Source organism: Cebus imitator, unplaced genomic scaffold (assembly GCF_001604975.1).
Source record: "Cebus imitator isolate Cc_AM_T3 unplaced genomic scaffold, Cebus_imitator-1.0 Scaffold120, whole genome shotgun sequence".
Lineage (NCBI taxonomy): Eukaryota > Metazoa > Chordata > Mammalia > Primates > Cebidae > Cebus > Cebus imitator.
Window position 1 is genome coordinate 1,405,117 of NW_016107435.1, and position 22,859 is coordinate 1,427,975.

The 22,859-nt window shown below is 41.7% G+C and overlaps 2 protein-coding genes across 9 annotated transcripts in view; one reads left to right on the forward strand and one right to left on the reverse strand.

The window, feature by feature from the left end:
- PDGFRL (platelet derived growth factor receptor like) overlaps positions 1 to 10,533 on the forward strand; it is a 63,586-nt gene extending 53,053 nt beyond the window's left edge. Inside the window, exons 5-6 of the mRNA XM_017539647.2 lie at positions 1,256 to 1,395; positions 10,036 to 10,533. Coding sequence (XP_017395136.1) covers positions 1,256 to 1,395; positions 10,036 to 10,224 — 329 coding nt within the window. The 3' untranslated portion in view covers positions 10,225 to 10,533. The remainder of the gene's footprint in view (positions 1 to 1,255; positions 1,396 to 10,035) is intronic.
- A 675-nt stretch (positions 10,534 to 11,208) lies between these two features.
- MTUS1 (microtubule associated scaffold protein 1) overlaps positions 11,209 to 22,859 on the reverse strand; it is a 156,502-nt gene continuing 144,851 nt past the window's right edge. For all 8 annotated transcript variants that reach the window (XM_017539641.2, XM_017539643.2, XM_037742409.1 and 5 more), the window contains 6 exons: positions 22,362 to 22,467; positions 21,337 to 21,410; positions 21,102 to 21,197; positions 17,662 to 17,778; positions 14,327 to 14,424; positions 11,209 to 13,520 (listed from right to left, as the gene is read on the reverse strand). In XM_017539641.2, the coding sequence (XP_017395130.1) occupies positions 13,307 to 13,520; positions 14,327 to 14,424; positions 17,662 to 17,778; positions 21,102 to 21,197; positions 21,337 to 21,410; positions 22,362 to 22,467 (705 nt within the window). In that variant the 3' untranslated portion in view covers positions 11,209 to 13,306. The remainder of the gene's footprint in view (positions 13,521 to 14,326; positions 14,425 to 17,661; positions 17,779 to 21,101; positions 21,198 to 21,336; positions 21,411 to 22,361; positions 22,468 to 22,859) is intronic.

The window sequence follows — 22,859 nt, forward strand, 5'->3', positions numbered from 1 at the left end:
CCCAGCCCTCCCCTGCTGCCCTCCCCTCCCCTCCTTAGCCCTTACGTCCTCTCCTCAGCCTTCCTGCACTGTGCCAACGCCTCTCACCTGGAGCCATGCACATGGGCATTCCCAGCCTGCTGGTGCCTCCCTGCTTCTCCTGACCATGTCTTTGAAGCTCAGCCTTGAGATTTTAGTTCAAACATTGCTACTTCAAGGAAGCCCTTCCTGGCTCTCAGACTATTCTATTCTGGCCTTTTGGAGCACTCTGGGCTTTTGCTTCATAGCTTTTAGCACAGCATTTTAAATTAACCATACAGCGGCTCCCTCGGTGTCCGGCCCCTCTGCTAGAATACAGGCTCCAAGGGTTCAGAGATCAGGTCCATCTCACTCCCTGCTCTAGGCCCAGCTACTAGCACAGCCTTGCTCAAGGCTGCCATCAGAATTGCTCATTGACACACCTGTAATCCCAGCACTGTGGGTGGCCAAGGCATGAGGATTGCTGGAGGCCATGAGTTGGAGATCCGCTTGGGCAACGTAGACCAAAAAATGGAAAAGTTAGCCAGATGCAGTGTCTTACCTGTAATCCTAGCTCCTCAGAAGGCTGAGATGGGAGGATAGCTTGAACTGTCCTCCAAGTTGCAGGAGTTGGAACTGCAGCAAGCTAAGATTATACCACCGCATTCCAGTCTGGAGGACAGAGACCGCATTGCTAAGTAAATAAATAGAGAGACAGCTTGTTGAGTGAACTCAGCATAATGAAGACGTTTGTTTCTGAAACATGGTGAAGCAAAGGCACTGCAAACTCAGGTAGCACTCGTGCCCTGTATGTCTATCTTTCTCATTGTATATGTAGACTTTCTCCCCTTCTGTGGATGGACAGCCACACACCTGTCTGCCGCCCACCACCTCTATGGCTGCCACCACCCAGTACTTCCTGCTTGCTTTTTCCCTAGGGACTTCTTCCCCTCACCTCTTTATTCCCTTCTCATGACCCTTGATGGACCTCTGAGCCTCCTCACCTAATCACAGGCTTGGAGGCTGTCCCCGGGAGTCCTGGTGCCTGCCCCCTCCCAGATCACCAAGGTCAACAGGTAAAGGCAGCTTCAGAGGAAGCCACAAGTGGTGGGCTTGCACCGCCCTGGCGCTGGTCAGGAAGCTGTGAGGAAGGCAGAAGAGTCCATCTCTCTGCATAGAAAAGAGCATATCTGTAGGTTTGTTTTCCAGGTTACATCAGGGTCTCATCTCACTCTCCCTGTCTCCTGCTTGCTTGCAGTTCCCAGCGGCCCTCCCTCAACAACGATCTTGGCCTCTTCAAACAAAGTGAGAAGTGGGGACGACGTCAATGTGCTCTGCACTGTCTTGGGGGAGCCCGACGTGGAGGTGGAGTTCAGGTGGATCTTCCCAGGGCAGAAGGTGAGTGCAGCAACTGCGTCTCAGCAACTGCGTCTCAGCCAGTGGTTTTAATTCACAGTTTTGTCCTCACCCAGTGATACAGGCCATAACTTAAGAAGTACAAGAAACATGAGAGGTTATGTTGCGGGTAGGGCTTTCTTGTTTTCTTTGAAGATGTTTCAGTGTATTTAAAAATGAATTTTTTTTAAGGACAGGAAATAAAAGATGGAGCTTCGTTAGTAATTTGCTCAATGTACCTTCTTCATAAGAAGGTTGAAAAAAAAAACCCTTAACCAAGAAGGGACAGTAATTCTCATTGCAGCACCATTCACGATACCAAAGACACGGAATCATCCTAAATGCTCTTCAGTGGTGGACTGGATAAAGAAATTGTAGTACATACACACCATAAAATACTAGGCAGCCATGAAAAAGAATGAGCTCATGTCCTTTGTAGGAACATGAATAGAGTTGGAGGTCATTATCCTTAGCAAACTAACACAGAAACAGAAAACCAAATACTGCATCTTCTCACTTATTAGTGGGAGCTAAATGATAACACATGGACACATAGAGAGGAACAACACACACTGGGGCCTACTTGGGGGTGGAGGGTGGGAGGAGAGAGAGGATCAGGCAAAATAACTAATGGGCACTAAGGCTTAATATTAATACCAGGGTGATAAAATGATCTGTCATTTTATGACACGAGTTTAGTTATATAACAAATTATACATATACCCCTGAGCCTAAAATACAAGTTGTGTGGTTTTTATTTGGAAAGACAGTAGGAGGAAAGGGAAAGGAAGGATCCTCTCTTTCCTCTTGCCCCCACCTTAAATTCAGTCCTCCTGGGTCAACTAGAGTCTAATCATCTCTTGGAGTCCTTCAGAGTGTTCTCTTTGTTTTTAATATATTTCATCATTTTAAAATTTCAGTAGGTTTTTGAGAACAGCAGGTGTTTGGTTACATGAATAAGTTCTTTAGATGATTTCTGAGATTTTGGTGTATTCACCCTAGGGGTGTACACTGTACCCAGTGTATAGGTTTTATCTCTCGCCCACCTCCCACCCTTTCCCCAGAGTCCCCAAAGTTCATTGTATTATTCTTTTATCTTTGCATCCTCATAGCTTAGCTCCCAGTTATGAGTGAGAACATACCATGTTTGGTTTTCTATTTGTGAGTTACTTCACTTAGAATAATGGTCTCCAATGCCATCCGGGCTGCTGCAAATGCCATTATTTCATTCCGTTTTATGTCTGAGTGGTATTCCATGGCATATATACCACAATTTCTTTATCAACTCATTGATTGATGAGCATTTGAGCTGATTCCATATTTTTGGACTTGTGAATTGTACTGTTATAAACATGTGTACAAGTATCTTTATCATATAATGACTGCTTTTCCTCTGGTTAGATACCCACTAATGGGATTGCTGTATCAAATGGTAGTTCTACTTTTAGTTCTTTAAGGAATCTCCACAGTTTTCCATAGTGGTTGTACTAGTTTACATTCCCACCAGCAGTGCAGAAGTGTGGAGAAGTGTTCTTTTTTTTACCACATCCATGCAAACATAAATTATGACCATTTTTGCAGGAATGAGGTGGTATCACATTGTGGTTTTGATTTGCATTTCCCTAATCGTTAGTGATGTTGAGCATTCTTTCATGTTTGTTGGACATTTGAGAATTGTTTACTGAGAATTGTTTATTCATGTCCTTAGCCCAATTTTTGATGGGATTTTTTTCTGGCTGATTTGTCTGATTTTCTTGTAGATTCTGGATATTAGTCCTTTGTCAGATGTATAGATTGCAAAAATTGTCTCCCAGTCTATGGGTTGTCTGTTTACTCTGCTATTTCTTTTGCTGTGCAGAAGCCCTTTAGTTTAATCAAGCCCCATCTATTTATCTTTGTTTTAGTTGCATTTATTTGCTTTTTGGTTCTTGGTCATGAAGTCTTTACCTAAGCCAATGTCTAGAAGGGTTTTTCCAATGTTATCTTCTAGAATTTTTATGGTTTCAGGTCTTAGATTTAAGTATTTGATCCATCTTTAGTTGATTTTTGTATAAGGTGAAAGATGAGGATTCAGTTTCATTCTTATACATGTGGCTAGCCAATTATCCCAGCACCATTTGTTGAATAGGGTGTCCTTTACCCATTTTCTGTTCTTGTTTGCTTTGTCAAAGTTCAGTTGTAAATATTTGGGTTTATGTCTGGGTCCTCTATTCTGTTCTACTGTTCTTTGTGCTGTTTTTACACCAGTACCATGCTGTTTTGGTGACCATGGCCTTATAGTATCGTTTGAAGTCAAGTAATGTGATGCCACTAGATATGTTCTTTTTGCTTAGTCTTGTTTTGGCTATGCAGACTCTTTTTTGGTTCCATATGACATTTAGGATTTTTTTTTCTAGTTCTGTGAAGAATAATGGTGGTATCTTGGTGGGAACTGCATTCAATTTGTAGATTGCTTTTGTCAGTATGATCATTTTCATAATATTGATTCTACCCACCTATGAGCATGCAATGTGTTTTCATTTGTTTGTGTCATCTGTGTTTTCTTTCAGCAGTGTTTTGTAGTTTTCCTTGTAGAGGTCTTTCACCTCCTTGGTTAGGTATATTCCTATTTTTTTTGCAGTATTATAAAAGGAAGTTGAGTTATTTATTTGATTTTTGGCGTAGTTGCTGTTGGTATATAGCAGAGCTACCGATTTGTATACATTAATTTTGTCTCCTGAAACTGCTGAATTTATTTACCAATTCTAGCAGCTTTTTGGAGGAGTGTTTAGGGTTTTTTAGGTATATGATCGTATCAGCAAACAGCAACAGTTTGACTTCCTCTTTATTGATTTGGATGCCCTTTATTTCTTTCTATTGTCTGATTGCTCTGGCTAGGACTTCCAGTACTATATTGAATAAAAGTGGTGAAGGTGGGCATCCTTGTCTGGTTCCAGTTCTCAGAGGGAATGCTTTCAACTTTTCCCCAGTCAGTGTAATGTTGGCTATGGGTTTGTCATGGACTATTTTTATTACCTTAAGGTATGGCCCTTCTATGCTGATTTTGCTGAGGGTTTTAATCATATAGGGATGCTGGATTTTATCATATGCCTTTTCCGTGACGAAATAATCATGTGATTTTCATTTTTAATTCTGTTTATGTGGTGTATCACATTAATGACTTGTGTATGTTAAACTGCCCTGGTATGAAACCCATTTGATCATGAGGACTCTCTCTTTGATATACAGTACTGTTGGATTTGATTAGCTAGTATTTTGTTAAGGATTTTGTATCTATATTCATCAGAAATGTTGGTCTGTAGTTTTCTCTTTTTTTTTGTTATGTCCTTTTCTGGTTTTGATGTTAGGGTGATATTGGCTTCACTGAATGATTTAGGAAGGATTCCCTCTTTCTCTCTCTTGTGAAACAATGTCAGTAGGATTGATACCAGTCCTTCTTTGAATGTCTGATAGAATTCAATTGTGAATCCGTCTGGTCCCGGACTTAATTTTATTGGCAATTTTTTTTTTAAATTTCCATGTCAATCTCACAGGTTGTTATTGGTCTGTTCAGAGTTTCTATTTCTTCCTGGTTTAATCTAGGAGGGTTGTATATTTCCAGGAATTTAACCATCTCCTCTAGGTTTTCTAGCTTGTGTGTGTAAAGGTATTCATAGTTGTTGTGAATGATCTTTTGTATTTCTGTGATGTTGGTTGTTATGTCTCCTGTTTCTTTTCTAATTGAGCTTATTTGGATCTTCTTGGTTAATTTCACTAATGGTCTATCCATTTTATTTATCTTTCCAAAGGATCAGCTTTTTGTTTCTTTTAACTTCTCATTCATTTCTGTTCTGATCTTTGTCTCTTTTCTTCTGCTATGTTTGAATTTGGTTTGTACTGGTTTCTCTAGTCCTTGAGGTGTGTTTTAGATTGTCTATTTGTGCTCTTTCAGGCTTTTTGATATAGTCATTTAATGCTATGAACTTTCCTCTTAGCACTGCCTTTGCTGTATCCCAGAAGTTTTGATAGGTTGTGTACTATTATCATTCAGTTCAAATAATTTTTTTTTTTTTTTTTTGATTTCATTGCTGACCCAACAATCATTCAGGAGCAGGTTATTTAACTTCCATGTTTTTTTTTTTTTTTGAGGGTTCCTCTTGCTCTGTTGCTCAGGCTGGAGTGCAGTGTCGCATCTCAGCTTACTGCAACTTTCGCCTCCTGGGTTCAAGTGATTCTCCTGCCTCAGCCTCCCGAGTAGCTGGGATTACAGATGCCAGCCACCTTGGCTGGCTAATTTTTGTATTTTTTAGTAGAGACAGTAGGTTTCACAATGTTGGTCAGGCTGGTCTCGAACTCCTGACCTCAAGTAATCCACTCACCTTGGCCTCCCAAGTGCTAGGAATACAAGAATATTCAAAGAATTTTTAAACTCCCATCAGGATTTCATTGTTGGCCCAGTGATCATTCAGGAACAGGTTATTTAATTTCCATGCATTTGTACGTGTTGAGGGTTCCTTTTGGAATTTTCAGGTTTTTTTCCATTGTGGTCTGAGAGAGTACTTGATACAGTTTCACTTTTCTTAAATTTATTGAGACTTGTTTTGTGGCCTATCATCTGGTCTATCTGGGAGAATGTTCCATGTACTGATGAATAGAATGTATATTCTGCAGTTGTTGGGTAGAATGTTCTATAAATAGCTGTTAAGTCCATTTGTTCTAGGTTATAGTTTAAATCCATTGTTTCTTTCTTGGTCACCTGTCTAGTGCTGACAGTGGAGTATTAAAGTCCCCCACTATTATTGTGTTGCAGTCTATCTCATTTCTTAGGTCTAGTAGTAATTGTTTTATAAATTTGGGAGCTCCAGTGTTAGGTGTATATAAATAGCATTGTGATGTTTTCCTGTTGGACAAGTCCTTTTATCATCATATAATGTTCCTCTTTGTCTTTTTAAACTGCTGTTTCTTTAAAGTTTGTTCTGTCTTATATAAGAATAACTACTCCTATATAAGACAGGCTTGTGCCTGAAAATCCAGCTACTCAGGAGGCTGAGGCACAAGAATTGCTTGAACGTGGGAGGCAGAGGTTGCAATGAACTGAGATCACGCCATTGCATTCCAGCGTGGGCAACAGAGTGAGGCTCTGTCTCAAAAAAAAAAAAAAAAGCTACTCCTGCTCGTTTTTGGTGTACCTTTGTATGGAATATTTTTTTCCACTCCCTTACCTTAAGTTTTTGAGTCTTATGTTTTAGGTGAGTCTCCTGAAAACAGCAGATACTTGATTGGTGACTTCATATCCATTCTGCCATTCTATATCTTTTAGGTGGAGCATTTAGTGTATTTATATTCAGTGTTAGTGTTGAGATGTCAGGTACTATTCTATTCATCATGCTATTTGTTGCCCGAATACCTTGGTTTTTATTTTTAAATTTATTTTGTTTTTGTTTTATGGGTCCTGTGAGATTTATGCTTTAAGGGGGTTCTATTCTGGTGTATATCTCAAGGATTTGTTTCAAGATTTAGAGCTCCTTTTAGCATTTCTTGTAGTGCTGCATTGCTACTGGTGAATTCTCTCAGCATTTGTTTGTCTTAAAATGACTGTCTCTTTCCTTCTTTTATGAAGCTTAGTTTCACTGGACACAAAATTTTTGGCTGATAATTGTTTTGATTAAGGAGGCTAAAGATAGGGCCTCAATTTCTTCTAGCTTGTAGAGTTTCTGCTGAGGAATATGCTGTTAATCTGATATGTTGTCCTTTTTGGTTACCTGGTGCTTTTGCCTCAGCTCTTCAGTCTTTCCTTCGTCTTGACTTTAGATAACCTGATCACTCTGTGCCTAGGTGATGATCTTTTTATGATCAATTTCCCAGGTGTTCTTTGAGCTTTTTGTATTTGGATGTCTAGCACTCTAGCAAGGTGGGGGAAGTTTTCCTTGATTATTCCCTCAAATATGTTTTCCAAACTTTTAGATTTCTCTTCTTCCTCAGGAACACCAATTCTTAGGTTTGGTTGTTTAATATAATCCTAAACTTTTTGGAGGCTTTTTTCAGTCTTCTAAATTCTTTTTTCTTTGTCTTGGTTTGATTGGGTAAAATCAAAAATCTTACAGATGAGCTCTGAAGTTCTTTGTTCTGCTTGTTCAATTCTATTGCTGAGACTTTCCAGTGTATTTTGCAGTTCTCTAAGTGTGTCCTTCATTTCCAGAAATTGTGATTGTTTTCTATTTTTGCTATCTATTTCACTGAAGATTTTCCCCTTCATATCATGTGTCTTTTTTTTAAATTTAATTAAGTTGGAGTTAATCTTTCTCTGATGCCTCCTTGACTAGCTTAATAACTGACCTTCTGAATTCTTTTTCTGGCAATTCAGGGATTTCTTCTGGTTTGGAGCAGTTGCTGGTGAGCTAGTGTGATCTTCTGTGGGTGTTAAAGAACCTTGTTTCAACATATTACCAGAATTGTTTTCCTGGTTCCTTCTCATTTGGGTAGACTGTGTTAGAGGGAAGATCTGGGCTCAAGCGCTGCTGTTCAGATTCTTTTGTCCCGTGGGGTGCTCTCTTGATGTAGTGCTCTTCCCCTTCTATGTGTGTGGCTTTCTGAGAGCCAAACTGCAGTGACTGTTATTTCTCTTCTATATCTAGGCACCCAGCAGAGTTATTGGGCTCCGGGCTGGTACCGAGTGTTGCCTGCAGAGTCCTGTGATGTCTCAGGTCTCTCAGTCATGGATATCAGCACCTACTTTGATGTTGGTGGCAGGGGAGTGAAATGGACTCTGTGAGGGTCCTTAGTTGTAGTTTTGTTTATTGCACTAGTTTTGTGTTGGTTGGTCTCCTGCCAGGAGGTGACACTTTAAAGACAGCAACAGTTGTGGTAGTATAGGGAGGATCAGGTGGTGGGCAGGACCCTAGAGCTCCCACAGATTATGTCCTTTGTCTTCAGCTACTAGGGTAGGTAGAGAAAGACCATTAGGTGGGGGCGGGGCTAGGCATGTCTGAGCTCAGACTCTCCATGGGTAGGTCGCCATGGCTGCTGTTGGGGATGGGGGTGTAGTTCTCAGGCCAATGGAGTTATGTTCCCCAGGGGATTATGGCTGCTCTGCTGTGTCATGCAGGTCACCAGGGAAGTGGGGGAAAGCCAGCAGTTACAGGCCTCACCCAGGTCCTACGTAGCCCAAATGGATGGTCTCACTCCCTGTCCCCGTCCACAGCACTGAGTTTGTTTCTAGGCAGTGGGTGAGTAGGGTTGAGAATCTGCCCCAGGCTACCAGTCTCCTGGTTAATTAAAGCAGACAGGGCTTTCAGGTTTCACATCTCCCTACATGCCATGGTTTGTGTGTGTGTCTGCACTCCTGCTTCATCCCCTCACCCGAGTTCTGTACAGGAAACTTTGTGTTCAGTCAACATTTTTACAGAGTTGCAGCTCGTTTTCTTCTCCCTGTGGTCTTTTCCCAGTTTCTCTGGTAGCCCTCCCCAAGGACCTCTGTGAGACAAAGTCAGAAGTGGCTTCCCTGGGGACGGAGTGTGCCCACAGGGCTCCTTCTGCTGCTTCCTTCTGCCCCTGTGTTTCACTTGGCTAGAGTGTTCTCTAAACAAGCTGTGCCCACGGCAGGCGGCTCTGAGCAGGCATCCACCAAGTGGGCATAGAAACCGACCCTGCCAAAAAGGTGCTGTGAGGCCAGAGATCATTTTAAAATAGACTTCTCATAAAAGCAATTGCAGCATATTTAGCCCTTGTACATGTTCTGCTTGCTAAAGTAACAGCTCCGCTACCAGCATGGAATAATCCCTTTGTTGCCAGAAGAGATTTGGCCTCTCCAAGACACAATCAGTAGCTGACATCCTTCTGGCTTATGGGCTGTGATTGGTGGAAAATAACTGTCTCTAGGGAATAGTTTTCTCCAGCATCTTGGTACTAGGTGCTTGATTATCAAAAGTGTTGGTCATACTTACAGGACATTGATGATTTTCAGTAGGGATGGTTTTTTTCTTTCTACATTGCTATGTGGTATTTTATAAGAAAAGGTATTTCCTTAGTAATATATTAATTCTGTTAAACTAATTCAGAAAATACTTATCACCAGAGTTGGCTGGACATCTCAAAAGTGACCATCTCACTTTCTAGAAATAGGAATCATGTCATCTAGTACATTATCTTACCCATCCTTGGTACAGCTCTTCTCCCAGTAGAGTCCTACGGCACATTAGCCTAATCATACTTCTCCCTCTTCCAAATCTGAGCAATTGGGAGCTTTTACAGTGGGTATTTTTCAGGCTTCTGACTTTCAGTTCTGTAAAGTAGAACTACTTAGCTAGGAAAAGAAAGTGGGCAATGTGAAAAGCGTGGCCAGTGGAAAATTTGTCCCTGTTGATGCTTAATACCAGTTCCACTTTCTTGGAGTTTTAAATGCATAAAGTTTAGCTTAAGTAGAAACTTAGAGAAGAAAAGGGCAGAAAGACAGCAACAAACAACATAATGAAATTCAAGGCTCTGTTTGCTTAAAATGATTTCAGTGTAGAAGCTTCCACAGCTTATGAGCTACGCATACTAAACAGTCTTTTGTAAGCATGTGCTTTGCCCTTTGAAAGGAACCCTCAACAGTGTTGGGTGAATGGGAGCTGTTTATAGCAGCTTGACCCTCATGCTTCAGTCTCTGTGGGTGTCGTTAAACAGGATGAAAGGCCTGTGACGATCCAAGACACTTGGAGGCTGATCCACAGAGGACTGGGACACACCACGAGAATCTCCCAGAGTGTCATTACAGTGGAAGACTTTGAGACCATTGATGCAGGATATTACATTTGCACTGCTCAGAATCTTCAAGGACAGACCACAGTAGCTACCACTGTTGAGTTTTCCTGAGTTGGAAAAGGAAATGTCATGAACTTACGGAAAGCCCGTTTGTGTAGACTATCAGCTTTGGCGTTCTTATGATTAGTGCTTTGCCAGAGGCTGATGTGAAGCACCAAACCCCAACCCCAGCATCTTGTGAGCCCGACCCAGACATCCAAACTAAGAGGAAGTCATCCAGTCTATTCACAGAAGTGTTAACGTTTCTAACAGAAAGCATGCATTTTGATTGCTTACCTACATATGTGTTCCTAGTTTTTATATATGTGTAAACAATTTTATATAATCATTTCTATTAAATTAGCAAGTTTTTGTAAAAAAAAAAAAAAAAAAATAGCTAAGTGTTTAAGTTGGCCTAAAATACATCCAGAAAGACTCGGTGGTGGGGATACCTGGGTCAATACCAAGTATTCTCTGTCATATAACCACCACAATACAGAAGAATTTAAAAATGTACTAGATAGTTTGACTACTTATCCATAAACAGCAACTCCAGATTCAAATGCTTAGAAATGTCATTTGTCTTAGCAACTTCAAAGCAAATGTGAGATAATTGATCAAAGTATTGAAAAAAATCATGTATGCTTTTTTTTTTCTTAAACTGTTGCACTCAAGGGTACTAATTCTAGTCTATTCAATAGAACCTGTTTTTAGAAGTTTAGCTTTCAATATAAAATAGATGCATAGATTAAGAACATTCAACTCTGTTTAGACATTTATCATATTCAAAAATATTTACCAGGTTTCTCCAATTTTCTTATACTGCAGAAATTGTTAAAACCAGCCAAATTTATTTCTCAAACACAGCTTTGAATTTAGAAAAGAAAAGCTTAGCTCTACCTGTATCAGTGAGCCAAGTTTCAGGCCATGACCTATTCTGTGGTTGCAGTGGAAATTCCTGGAAAATAAGAGGAGATGTCATCGTTCCTGTGCTGTTAAAAAGGCTGTGCGCTTGGTAACACTTTGAAGAGTGAGGTATGTCAAAGGATGCAATTCTTGAGTATTCCAGCATTATTTATTTGATCAAAGTAAAATACACTTTCCATCACTACAAACTGAGCACAACTACAGTTGTCTACACATCCGTATTTTTGACGTGCCAACATGTTGCATCCTACATAAAACATTTGGTTTAAACAAAATCTCAAAAATTCTCTATTTTGTTTCCTATCTTCTCTCCTGTTCTCTCCCATCCTCCGAAGACGTTTTTATTAACTGCTGTAAGATTTATTTCCCAGTCACATAGTACGGAGGACAGCAGGGAACAACACAAGATTTACCATGTGTAAGGGAGGAATGGCAAACCCAACTTTGGCTAATGTCATTGAGAACTTGGAAGCATGAGCAGAGATATCCCAGGAAGTGACAGTGAATCTACATTTCCATTTATCAGAAGCAAACATGGAAGGTATTACATACATGATAAACTATTGGAAGTTAATGACTTAAGACACACAATCACTAATTTAAAAGAACATGCATCATGAATATCAACTTGCTATGTAGTATACATGTAGATGACTCAAAAATCCACCTCTAGTATCCTGAATCATCTTACTACAGCAGTTATTTGTACAGCCGCTGAATGTAGATTAGTAAATACTGACATCACAGTGTTGACACATGCAGGGAGGGGGATATAAAGCCGCAATTCTTCCTTCCACCTTTTCCAAAGTCTCAAAATCAGGGGAGCTAATAAGTTTTGGAAAGAAATGGAAATGCAACTTGGAGGAGAGTTGGACAAGCCACATTTTCCACTCATCAGATGGCCATTTTGCTACCTTCCCAAACATAGGGACTCCTCAGAGGGTCCTGGAAAAATGAGCATGATCCTCAGACTGTTTCTTCTATCAAATGCTGCGACATCAGTTTAATCAAGGTGCTTCTAGTCATCGGTAAGCACTGAATCCTACCTTTCTTAATTCTACTAGCCAATGACTTCCTCTTTCTTGTTCTTTATTCTAAGATTTCCCAACATTTGTAGTATCAAATCAGGCTTCAGTTTATTTGGAAAGTGATTTGAGCACCTGGAAGATGAGCTGGCTGTGGAAAAGCGTATTCCTTTATCCTTGTCCCAGAGAAAAGGAGGTAGGAGGCAGGAGGTTTGCTCTGGATGGTGGAGAAAGGTAAAAGGAAAATGAGAATAATGGGAGAGAAGAAGACAGGTTAAATCTGCAAGGACAGCTCAGGACAAGAGCAAGGTAAAAATAAGGCAGAAAAAACCATTGGTACTGCCCTTTTTCTTTATACAGTTTTTTTATAGAAAAATTACGGTTCTACATTTACACATAGCCTGAGAAAATGGATTACAGGACAGTGTTAGGCTCCCATGGTTAAGTACAAAATCTACAGAAAAATCTAACTAGTTTCAACTGACATGGCTAAACACCGAAACTGCCAAGAAGTTACCCCAAAAAGATAGAGAATGTACAGACAGTGACAAGTTGAAGATTTTCCTGTTATACTCTCTCCCTACCACGTTACAGGGCTGAGCAGAGTTGGCGGTAGATGATCATAATGCAAGCAACTATTGCTTTTTCTTCTATGGCTTTGGCTGAAATGTATACAGTGACTACTATTTGATTAGTACATATCCAGATATATTCAGATTTTGACATTTAACACACAGCAAAGAAGGCTGCATCAGACACATGACACTCTGACATCCATTTCATTCACACACCCCCACCCGCACCCCCACAGTCAGACTAAAAACTCACAAACGTCTCTGTGGTGAAGAACGTAACAAAGGTTAGAAATCTTCATCTGAATAGGCCCCTGAGAGTTTTCCCCCTATGCTTAGGTGAAAAAGGCAATGAACAAGATTCTCTCGTTCTTTAAGTGCTTTGTGCAACAACGTCCATGTGTCGGTGCCGAAATCTGTGTTTGGAGGAATCTTTCGGACTGAGGCAAAAGTCTTCCTCCAGAGTTCCAGTCTCAGAAGCTGCTGATTCCGGCGGCGGTGATGGCTCCAGTTACCCTACGGTGATCACACGTGTGCTGATAGAGCTCTGTGCCCACGTTCCTCGCTGGGGTCAGTCCTACAGACCTGTATCAAAATGCTTTCAGAGAGTCTGTTGACTTTGAGGAGGCGTCATCTGGGTGAAATGCTGGGGCTGGGGAAAGAGCCAGAATTCCGCGGTGACTGGAAAGGGATGGCCGAGGACGTGGGGGATCTCTTGGGGCTACACAGGTCCCCATTGTGCAGCTTCCACAGAAGCTCCTCATTTTCCATGGAGAGTCGCTTGTTGACTTTCGACTCCTTCTCCAATGACTCTTGCAGAACCGCCTGCTCTGTGGAAAGTTGCCTTGAAGAGAAAAGCCAGAAACCATGTTCCATCTATGTAAAAAAATTACTTGAAAAATGTGTCTTAGCATTTGAAATCTGAAAGTCCAAATTTATTCCTTTGGGACAAAACAGAATCGTGTACAAAGTCACAGGTGTTTGGCTGCCTACGAAACCCACATACAGTCTGGGCGCGGTGGCTCATGCCTGTAATCCCGGAACTCTGGGAGGCTGAGGTGGATGGATAACATCAGGCCAGGATATTGAGACCAACTTGGGCAACATGGTGAAACTCTGTCTCTATTATAAACACAAGAATTCGCCAGGCCTGGTGACATGCGCCTGTAGTCCCAGGTACACAGGAGTCTGAGGTGGAAGGATTGCTTAAGCCCGGCAGGCAGAGGTTGCAGTAAGCTAAGATCGCACCACTGCACTCCAGTGTGAGCAACAGAGACCTCATAAAAAAAATTGTACTTTTTGGGCAATTTCATAGGAGGCTGAGTGCCACTTTTGCAAATATGCGACATGTTTTATGACTATGTTACATTTGGGGCTGTTTTCTATTTGGTTTTGTGTTGCTTTTTGTCTGAAAGCATTCTCAGAGGCAGCCAGAGGCCGGGGGAGAAGGCTTGCTGGCCTGGGTCTTGATACTTGGTCCAGGCCACTTTGGTAAACGCATGAACTACGACAATCACATTTTCCAGATAGAAATCACTGCCCCTTTAACCATCTGCTTCCCTCCTATTTCCAGGAGGTACACGGGTAGAGCCTGGCCAGAAAGTAACACCCGCGGGGAGCTCAGGAGAAACAGTACTGCTTTATTGTTACCTAGAAATGGCCATGTGCTTGTCCATTCGAGCTTTTAATTCTTCATTCTCCTGCTGGAATCGCTTCAATTTGTCAACCAGTGCTGTGTTGTTGTCCACCTTGGCATAAAGAAAAATTCCAACATTTATACAGTATTACAAAAAATCCCCTCATTTCTTAAGGCACCTCATAACACAAATACACTTAGGAGATTTCATTAAGGACAATGTAATGGCATACTGAAATATTACACACTGACACAAAGAATCTAAAAAGAATGCAAAAAGAATCCAAAACAGCAAAACGGAGCAGCCGGATATTTTTAAAAAAATGTATGTCAGGCCGCTTAAATATTCATACGGGTAGTGGATTTGTTCCAGGTCACGTTGTTTTGGAATTCTGCAAGAATTGGTGCCTCTTTTTGTTTCAATGTGAAACAAACCCTGCAGCCAGGCTGCCCACACTTAGCAAAGTTTACATAGTTTCTTAGGGTGAGAGGGGAAGATTCCCACATCTGATGAAAACTCATGGGCCAACAATTCACAGTACTTGACAACCTTTACTACGGACTTGAACTCAGATTCATGGTAATTCTTCAGCACTTGCCTCTGAGTGGCTACACAGAGCTGCAATTCTACAGAGCTCTTAGAGCATGGCATGAAAGAAGTAACACTCCAGGAGGCCTCGCTCTCCTTAGGTCAGCTGAAGATAGGTCTGTTCTCCTGTCCTCCTGCCCAGGCCGAACTTTCAAGGCAAACAAATTGATCAGTTGAGAGATTAAAGGATCAGATGCCTGAGGACATTTAATCACTTTACCTGATGAAGAGCCGATTCCATCCCCCACTCACTTTCTAAAGGTAAGGTTTTATTAAGGGGCAATATTACAGCTCTATCAGAATTAAGTCTATGTCCGTGTCCTGTAGCATGACTAACATGCTTTGAGTATGGTGCTTAGTTTGGAGCCCAACTGTTCTTAAGACATCCTATTACCCAGAAGCAGCTCAGGACAAGCCACTCAGGTGAAATAACTTTCCGGAAAATTAGTCTGGAATGTAAGAAAAAGGGATTTTCGAAATGTTCGGTAATTATGAAGGAATCCAAGATAAAAACAATGTGGAAAAACCTGGAATTCAAGACTGCATGGTGTTGTCCTTTAATTATTATTATTATTGTTATTATTATTATTATTATTTTTTTTTGAGACGGAGTTTCACTCATGTTACCCAGGCTGGAGTGCAATGGCACAATCTCGGCTCACCGCAACCTCCGCCTCCTGGGTTCAGGCAATTCTCCTGCCTCAGCCTCCTGAGTAGCTGGGATTACAGGCACGCACCACCATGCCCAGCTAATTTTTTGTATTTTTAGTAGAGACGGGGTTTCACCATGTTGACCAGGATGGTCTCGATGGCTTGACCTCGTGATCCACCCGCCTCGGCCTCCCAAAGTGCTGGGATTACAGGCTTGAGCCACCGCGCCCGGCCTCCTTTAATTATTATCTCATCCTAGGGAAACTAGTCCTGATAATGTCACAGAGCTGATTATGGGCAGGGCTAGTTTCATGGCAAAGCCGTCTTTCTTAGAAAACTTCCCGTGAAGGCAGAGGTTGCAGTGAGCCGAGACTGCACCATTGCACTCCAGCCTGCGCAGCAGAGCGACACCCGTCTCAAAAATAAAGAAAACTCCCTGTGCTTCTTAGTCTCTTAATTTCATCAAAAGCCAGTGTGTTTCCCCGTCATTGTATCAACCCATTCTTTCACACGTACACAATGCAAGGCTGACAGGTATTATCAGGATACCTCCTGGGCATGGCAAGAAACAAATACTAGATCAATAAAAATTAAATGTGTCGGTAAGTTTACAGGAAAGTCTGTTTCATTGTACATGAGTCTTTGAAAGTTCTGATGCATGAACGGCCTATAGAGCAACTATTAACAGCATCATCTGAGCCATCCTGACTACCAGATGAGAGGGTATCAGACCCAGTGTAGCAGGATGACCTTGGCAGGAGCTGGTATGTATACTAAGTTGGGCTCATTAACAACCATGAGTTCCTTTCCTTCCTTTACAAACATTTTCTGATAATTCAAAGTGCTTGTATATCCAACAGAGGGGCTGAGCTGTTATCTCTCTCAATAGAAGTAACAGTCTCTAGAATAAAACCAAATGCAAACCAACAGACACCAACCAGCAGAGAGGCCCCCCTGCCCGCTACTGTCCAGGATTGGTTTGGGTTTGAATGAAGCACTTGTAAAAGTCTGAGTCAGTCGTCACTAAGGGGAGAAGAGGCCAGCGGTATGCAGCGGCTGCATGGTCAACAGCAAGGCACCGCAAGGTCTGGGATCACTTACACTGCCTTCCTGAGCCCTGCCAACTTGGTTGAGTCCTGGCTGGCAGTAGCTGTGTTTCAGGGCTGGGCCAAGACTGACGCTGAACACTAAGCATGCCACTCACACGGTTCTGGTCAGACTCGTCACACACTAACATCTCTCTTTTAGATGCTGCAAACTAAACGTTATTCATATTTTTGGTAATGCTTGCTACTTGTCCAAGTGGATTAATCTTACTATAGCACATTTTTTTTTCTTGAGACAGAATCTTGCTCTGTCGCCCAGGCTGAAATTTAAATACAGTGGCGCCATCTCGGCTCATGGCAACCTCTGCCTCCTCGGTTCCAGTGATTCTCCTGCCTCAGCCTCTTCAGTAGCTGGGATTACAGGTGTGTGCCACCACACCCAGCTAATTTTTGTATTTTTAGTAGAGACAGGGTTTTGCCATGTTGGCCAGGCTGGTCTCAAACTCCTGACCTCAAGTGATCCACGGACACTGGGCTTCTTAAAGTGCTGCAATTACAGGAATGAGCTACTGCACCCAGCCCACAATTCTTTTATCACATGCTAATTCACAAGAAGCAACATGAAGAACTCTATAGATCATATTGCTTCACTGTGATTAATTTCTATTAAATATATCCAACTGTTTTAGACCTAAGAAACCTGTCCAGGGTGGGTGGTATATTGAAGTACTGATTTTAAATAGATATTTAAACATTTTTCTTATGCAGGTGAAGATTCAAAATACCACTGAAATATAAGCCTGCTTTGTTTGCTGTAGGCTTTTCAAGAACTGGATGCTGTTGTACATGTTCCTTGAAAAAAAAAAAAAAAATTCTAGCAGGCAGCAATGAATATATATTGAACAAACCTGCCAAAGGAAACGTAAACGTTATCTGTTGGACCATTTCCAAATATCTTTAGGAGCAGTTAACCCAACTCCATAGTTCTAAACTTCAGGGTTCAGTTTCACAGATATTACCCCATTTGTAAGATCCTCCCTCATTCATTCTGAAGGAAACATACCAGTTTCTCCATTTTCATTAACTTGATGTCCTGTTGATGCAGTTTCTCATTCTTGATCTCTAACACAGCTTTCAGGCTTTCTAACTCTTGTTCCAGATACATGATATGAGGATTCTTCTGGAAAGGACACAGCAAGATATTGCTTTTATTCCACACACTCACATAGTTGAAATTCTTAACGAAGAATCTTTGATTAGACATTAGACAAACAAGTAGCAAGCGACAGATGTCCATCATCTGACAGCAATTTCAAAGAGGTAGAACAAGTTAAGAGCACCTTAATATCAAAGACTGGTCCTAATACCACAAACATTTCACTCATTTATCAGTAACAATATGCAAAAATGTGGGTTACATCAAACATGTTATTGTAATCAACAGAAAAACCAATCCTTACATACAAAACAATTTTGGGGGGAGATCAGGCAATCCACAAGTCCTTTATTGGCATCTACCAGGAGAAAAGGCAACAAGGAGAAAAGGGAATGAGAGTTCTCTCTAACCAAGTGAACTGCTCGGGAAAGGAAAGGCAGTGCATTATATGGCTCTCTGCAAAACAACAAATAACAATAAGGTCCTGAGTCTTTGGATTTTTGTTAGCATGGGGCTGTGCTGCCTGGGCCACACTTCTGGGGCAGACATAGTACCATCATTTTATACTGTGACACCCCAGTACCTACACAGAAGGAGTACACAGCCTACTAAAATTCTCTCCAAAAAATAGAAAAGTTAGCCAGGCATAGTGGCTTATGCCTATAGTCCCAGCTACTCAGGAGGTTGAGGCGGGAGGATCAGCTGAGCCAGGAGGTGGAAGGCTGCTGTTAACTGCGCATGTGGCACTGCATTCCAGGCTGCTGACAGAACAAACTGCGCATGTGGCACTGCATTCCAGGCTGCTGACAGAACAAGACCCTGTCTCAAAAACACAAAACTCTCCAAAATAAACACTACATCACCGGAGGCATCCTCTGAGAGCACACCAGCAGCGAGGATTCCCCACCACCCCTCACCCCCTCCTTGCCTTATTCATGGAAATTCAACTAAACCATCCAAAATTTATGCTGCAAAAGAACAGCGTAAGATCCACTGATCACAGAGATGTGTTTAATGAAGGCATGTCTTAGGTAAGAGTCAGTGGTGTGGATCATGAAGCTTATCTTTTGGTGCAGTGCTGTCTGCTCTGGACCAATCGTGAGGGAGAATCCAGGAAGGGGCCTTCCAGGATTACATAATGCAAACCCCTTACTAAGAGGAAACATGTTCCACGGGTTAAGCGACCTACTCAGGAAAGATCAGGAAAGCTTCCCGAGCCGGAAAGGGTCAGAGCAGGGACTGATACTCAGATCTTCAACTCTAGGCTCTTTAGATAGTTCCCCAAGGCTGGGAGAGCTACGTGTGTGTACTCTGGCAGGTGGGGAGGAATGAAGAGAGGCTGGTTAATGCATACAAACATACAGTTAGAAAGAATAGGTTCTATTGTTCAATAACACTGTAGGCTGACCATAGTTAACAATAAATAATGTGTATTTCAAAATAGCTACAAGGGAAGATCTGAAATGTTCCCAACACAAAGAAATGATAACAGTGACAGATGCCCTAAATACCCTGACTGGAGCCTCACACAGTCTATGCATGTCTCAACACATCACATGTACCCCAGAAAGAAGTACAAAACTAGGTCTCAAAAAATCATAAATTTTATACAATGTTATCCTCGTACAAAGGATTTTTTATTTACCTTGAGAATAGCGAATCTTACCTCATTTTTGTTAGAGGGAAACAGCATGATTTCCCGTCGGTTTGACAATTACAGCATTTACTAGCCTTGGACCCTCCGTCCTCTTTCCGACTTCTCTGCCAGCCCGCCCCGTTCTCCTGGACTGCACTCAGATGCACTCTCTTTTTCCACAACCTCAGCGTGCTTACATGGCAGAGGCACTTGGATGTTTCTGCGTTCCTCCGTCTGATTCTGCCCTTAGCTTTCCAAAAGCGGCTGCAGTAGAAGAATCCCCTTCGTGTACTGGAAACTCTTTCCAACCTCTTTCCTGAGCCATCAGTTAGGTTTACACTTGCATATAAGTGTCTGGATTTCATTTGAAATCACTGACTCTTCCTAAGAATCTTCTAGAATAAAGACCTTTGAGGTTTCTTTGAATATGAGCTCATCTCATGTTATCAAATAGCTAGAGGGTTCCCTGAGAAACCCCCACATGCCCTGGCAGAGCTGGTCAGAGTTTAAGTGGAGAAAAGCTTTGCTTCTGCAGTCCCAGAGCATAAACATATGGAACGAAAACAGCAGTACTAAAGGCAGACGCAGCAAGGAAAAAAATCTTTTCAAAAAGACAAACATCAGGAGAAGGCAGGGGAGACAGACAAATGTAGCAAGTGAAATTTGAGCTTCCAAGAGATTTGTACTTTTCACAAGTGGCATTTATCCATACGATGAAATATTTTTCATCCATAAGAAGATATCAAATACTGACATATGCTACAACAGGGATGAGCCTCGGAAACTTTACACTAAGTAAAAGACACACGCCAGTCTTAAATGACCACATGTTGGACAAGCCCTTTTGTATTAATTCCTCAGAATAAGTAAATCCATATAGAAAGTAGACTGGGGATGGCCTGGTGCCGGGGGACTTGGGGGAGATGGGGTGTGACTGCTAACAGGTCCAGGGTTCCTTTTTGGGGTGATAAAAATGTTCTAGAATGAGGTATTGGTGACCAATGGACAACTTTATGAATATACTAAAAGCTACTGAATTTTCCATTTTAAAAGAGTGAACTTTGTAGTTGGTAAATCATATCTCAATACAGTGATTTTTTTTTTTTAAATAAAATCCTCACATAAAACCCTAATCCTAATTGGTAGTTTTCTTGTTTTTCTGTAGGAAATTAGCTTAGACCATCAGAAACATCCTGGACTTCATCTGTATGTCAGTTTTAGGATGATTAAAAAAAAAAAAAAAGATACTAAAGACAGAAGCTGGCGGGGTGTGCTGGCTCACGCCTGTAATCCCAGCACTTTGGGAGGCCGAGGCCGGTAGATCGCGAGGTCAAGAGATTGGACCATCCTGGCCAACATGGCAAAACCCTGTCTCCACTAAAAATACAAAAATTAACTGGGTGTGGTGGTGTGTGCCTGTAATCCAAGCTACTCTGGAGGCTGAGGCAGTAGAATCCCTTGAACCTGGGAGGCGGACGTTGCAGTGAGCTGAGATCGTGCCACTGCACTCCAGCCTGGTGACAGAGCAAGAGTCCGTCTCAAAAAACAAACAAAAAACCCAAAGAACCTGTTTTATACACCTTAGAATGCACACTGCCAGACAGGAAAAGGATTCCAAACCTGTGTTATTTCTCTAGCTGCTGAGCACCTAAATAACTCCAAACGGCAACTGACAAGAAAAATTCTTGATAAAGGAGCACACACAACTTACCAAATTTGCTTTCTCTCTTGCTATTCTTTTTTGTTCTTCTGATTTCAGTTTTTCATTTAAAGCATCATTTTCACTCTTCAGATCACTGATTTGCTTCTAAAACACAAAGAAATGTGGAACATAAGTTAATAAGAAGACTCCAGAAACTCAGCATATATACACAGAAATATTAAAACGAAACTAAGAAATGAAAAAAAATTTTGGGGGGAGGGCGGGGATACTGAATTTCACCCACCTCTAGCGATTCCTGCTTCTCAGAAAGTAAATCTTCAAGTGATTTCTTTTCTATTTCATGGCCTTTCTTAATTTCTGGGAAAATAAAAGGATATTTTGGAGACAAAAATGTTCTATGAGATCATGTATTCTACAATAGTGAAAGCGTACAGATGTACGGGTTCATTATGAAGCCATATGATGTGACTTTACATCTATGGGATGCTTTTATGTAAACTGGCCATCTGTGCTCAAAGTAGCCTTGAGAGATGGGTAGGGGAGCCATTCCCATTTTATGACTGAGAGCACTGAGGCCCACAGAGGCCACGTGACCTTGGAAAAACACTGAGCGCCCAGTTCAGGGCAGGTTCTCATCAATGCCACTCCAGACTCCTGGTCTGGAAACCCTGTACTCTTTTCAATTTGCTCTTCACGACCTAAGCGGACAAGCAGGAAGAAAAACAATGTTTACTAAAAGACTGCCCAGAGCCAGTCACTTTTACACATTGTCATCTCTGAATGCCTTCAGGCAATTCTACTTTTCTGGTGAGAAAGTCCTTCCTAAAGGTCACACTGCTGATTCTGTTCTGAAAGCAATGGCTTATACCCTTCCACTCATGACAGATGAAAAATCAAAAAGCCTCTTTTTCTGTTCAGTAAGCGCCACTGACATTTCACAGCACCACTGCTGTGCAAGAGCGCTTGTGGGGGAGGCGGTTAGTTCCTTTACTGTGGATTATAAGATAGAAACTTTTACTCCCAACTTCCAGGAACCTAAGCTGGCAACTACCGCCCCCCAAAATGACCTTTACAATCTTCCAAAGCCCATCCTATTTAATAAAATACTGGCATTTATAACTATTATTTGCATCCTTAGTGGGAAAGGCATCTGTTAACAACAAAGCAGAAAGGAACCAGGAACACTCCAGCCTGAACGCCACAGGACATTCGCTGAAGGGGAGAGTTATGAATCATTTCCATCTGAAAACATACCACACAGTCCTATCAGATTTTATTATGTTTAAAGAGAAAAAAAAACATGCTTGCCTGAAAGGGAGGCTTCATAAGCCTTCTTCAGCAATTCAACTTTCTCTGAGTGGCTAGCTTCAATTTCCAACTTAGAGGTTTCATGGGCAGCATTTAAGTTGTCAAACTGTAAGAAACAAAATCTTGGTTTAACTGTAAAACCAAATGTCCTAAGTTGAATAAGCCAAGCAACTACATTAGGAGACTTTACAGTTTTATAGGTAATTATGCTTGGGCTCTCGTTTAAAGGCTCCCTGACACATACAAAAAATGTGTACAAAGGCCGGGGCAGTTGTTCATACTTGTAACCCAGCACTATGGGAGGCAGAGGTTGAGGATCACTTGAGCCCAGCAGTTTGAGACCAGCCCAGGCAACGTAGCAAGACTCTGTGTATACACACACACACACACACACACGGCAGTTGTTCATACTTGTAACCCATGTAACCCAGCACTTTGGGAAGCAGAGGTTGAGGATCACTTGAGCCCAGCAGTTCGAGACCAGCCTGGGCAACATGG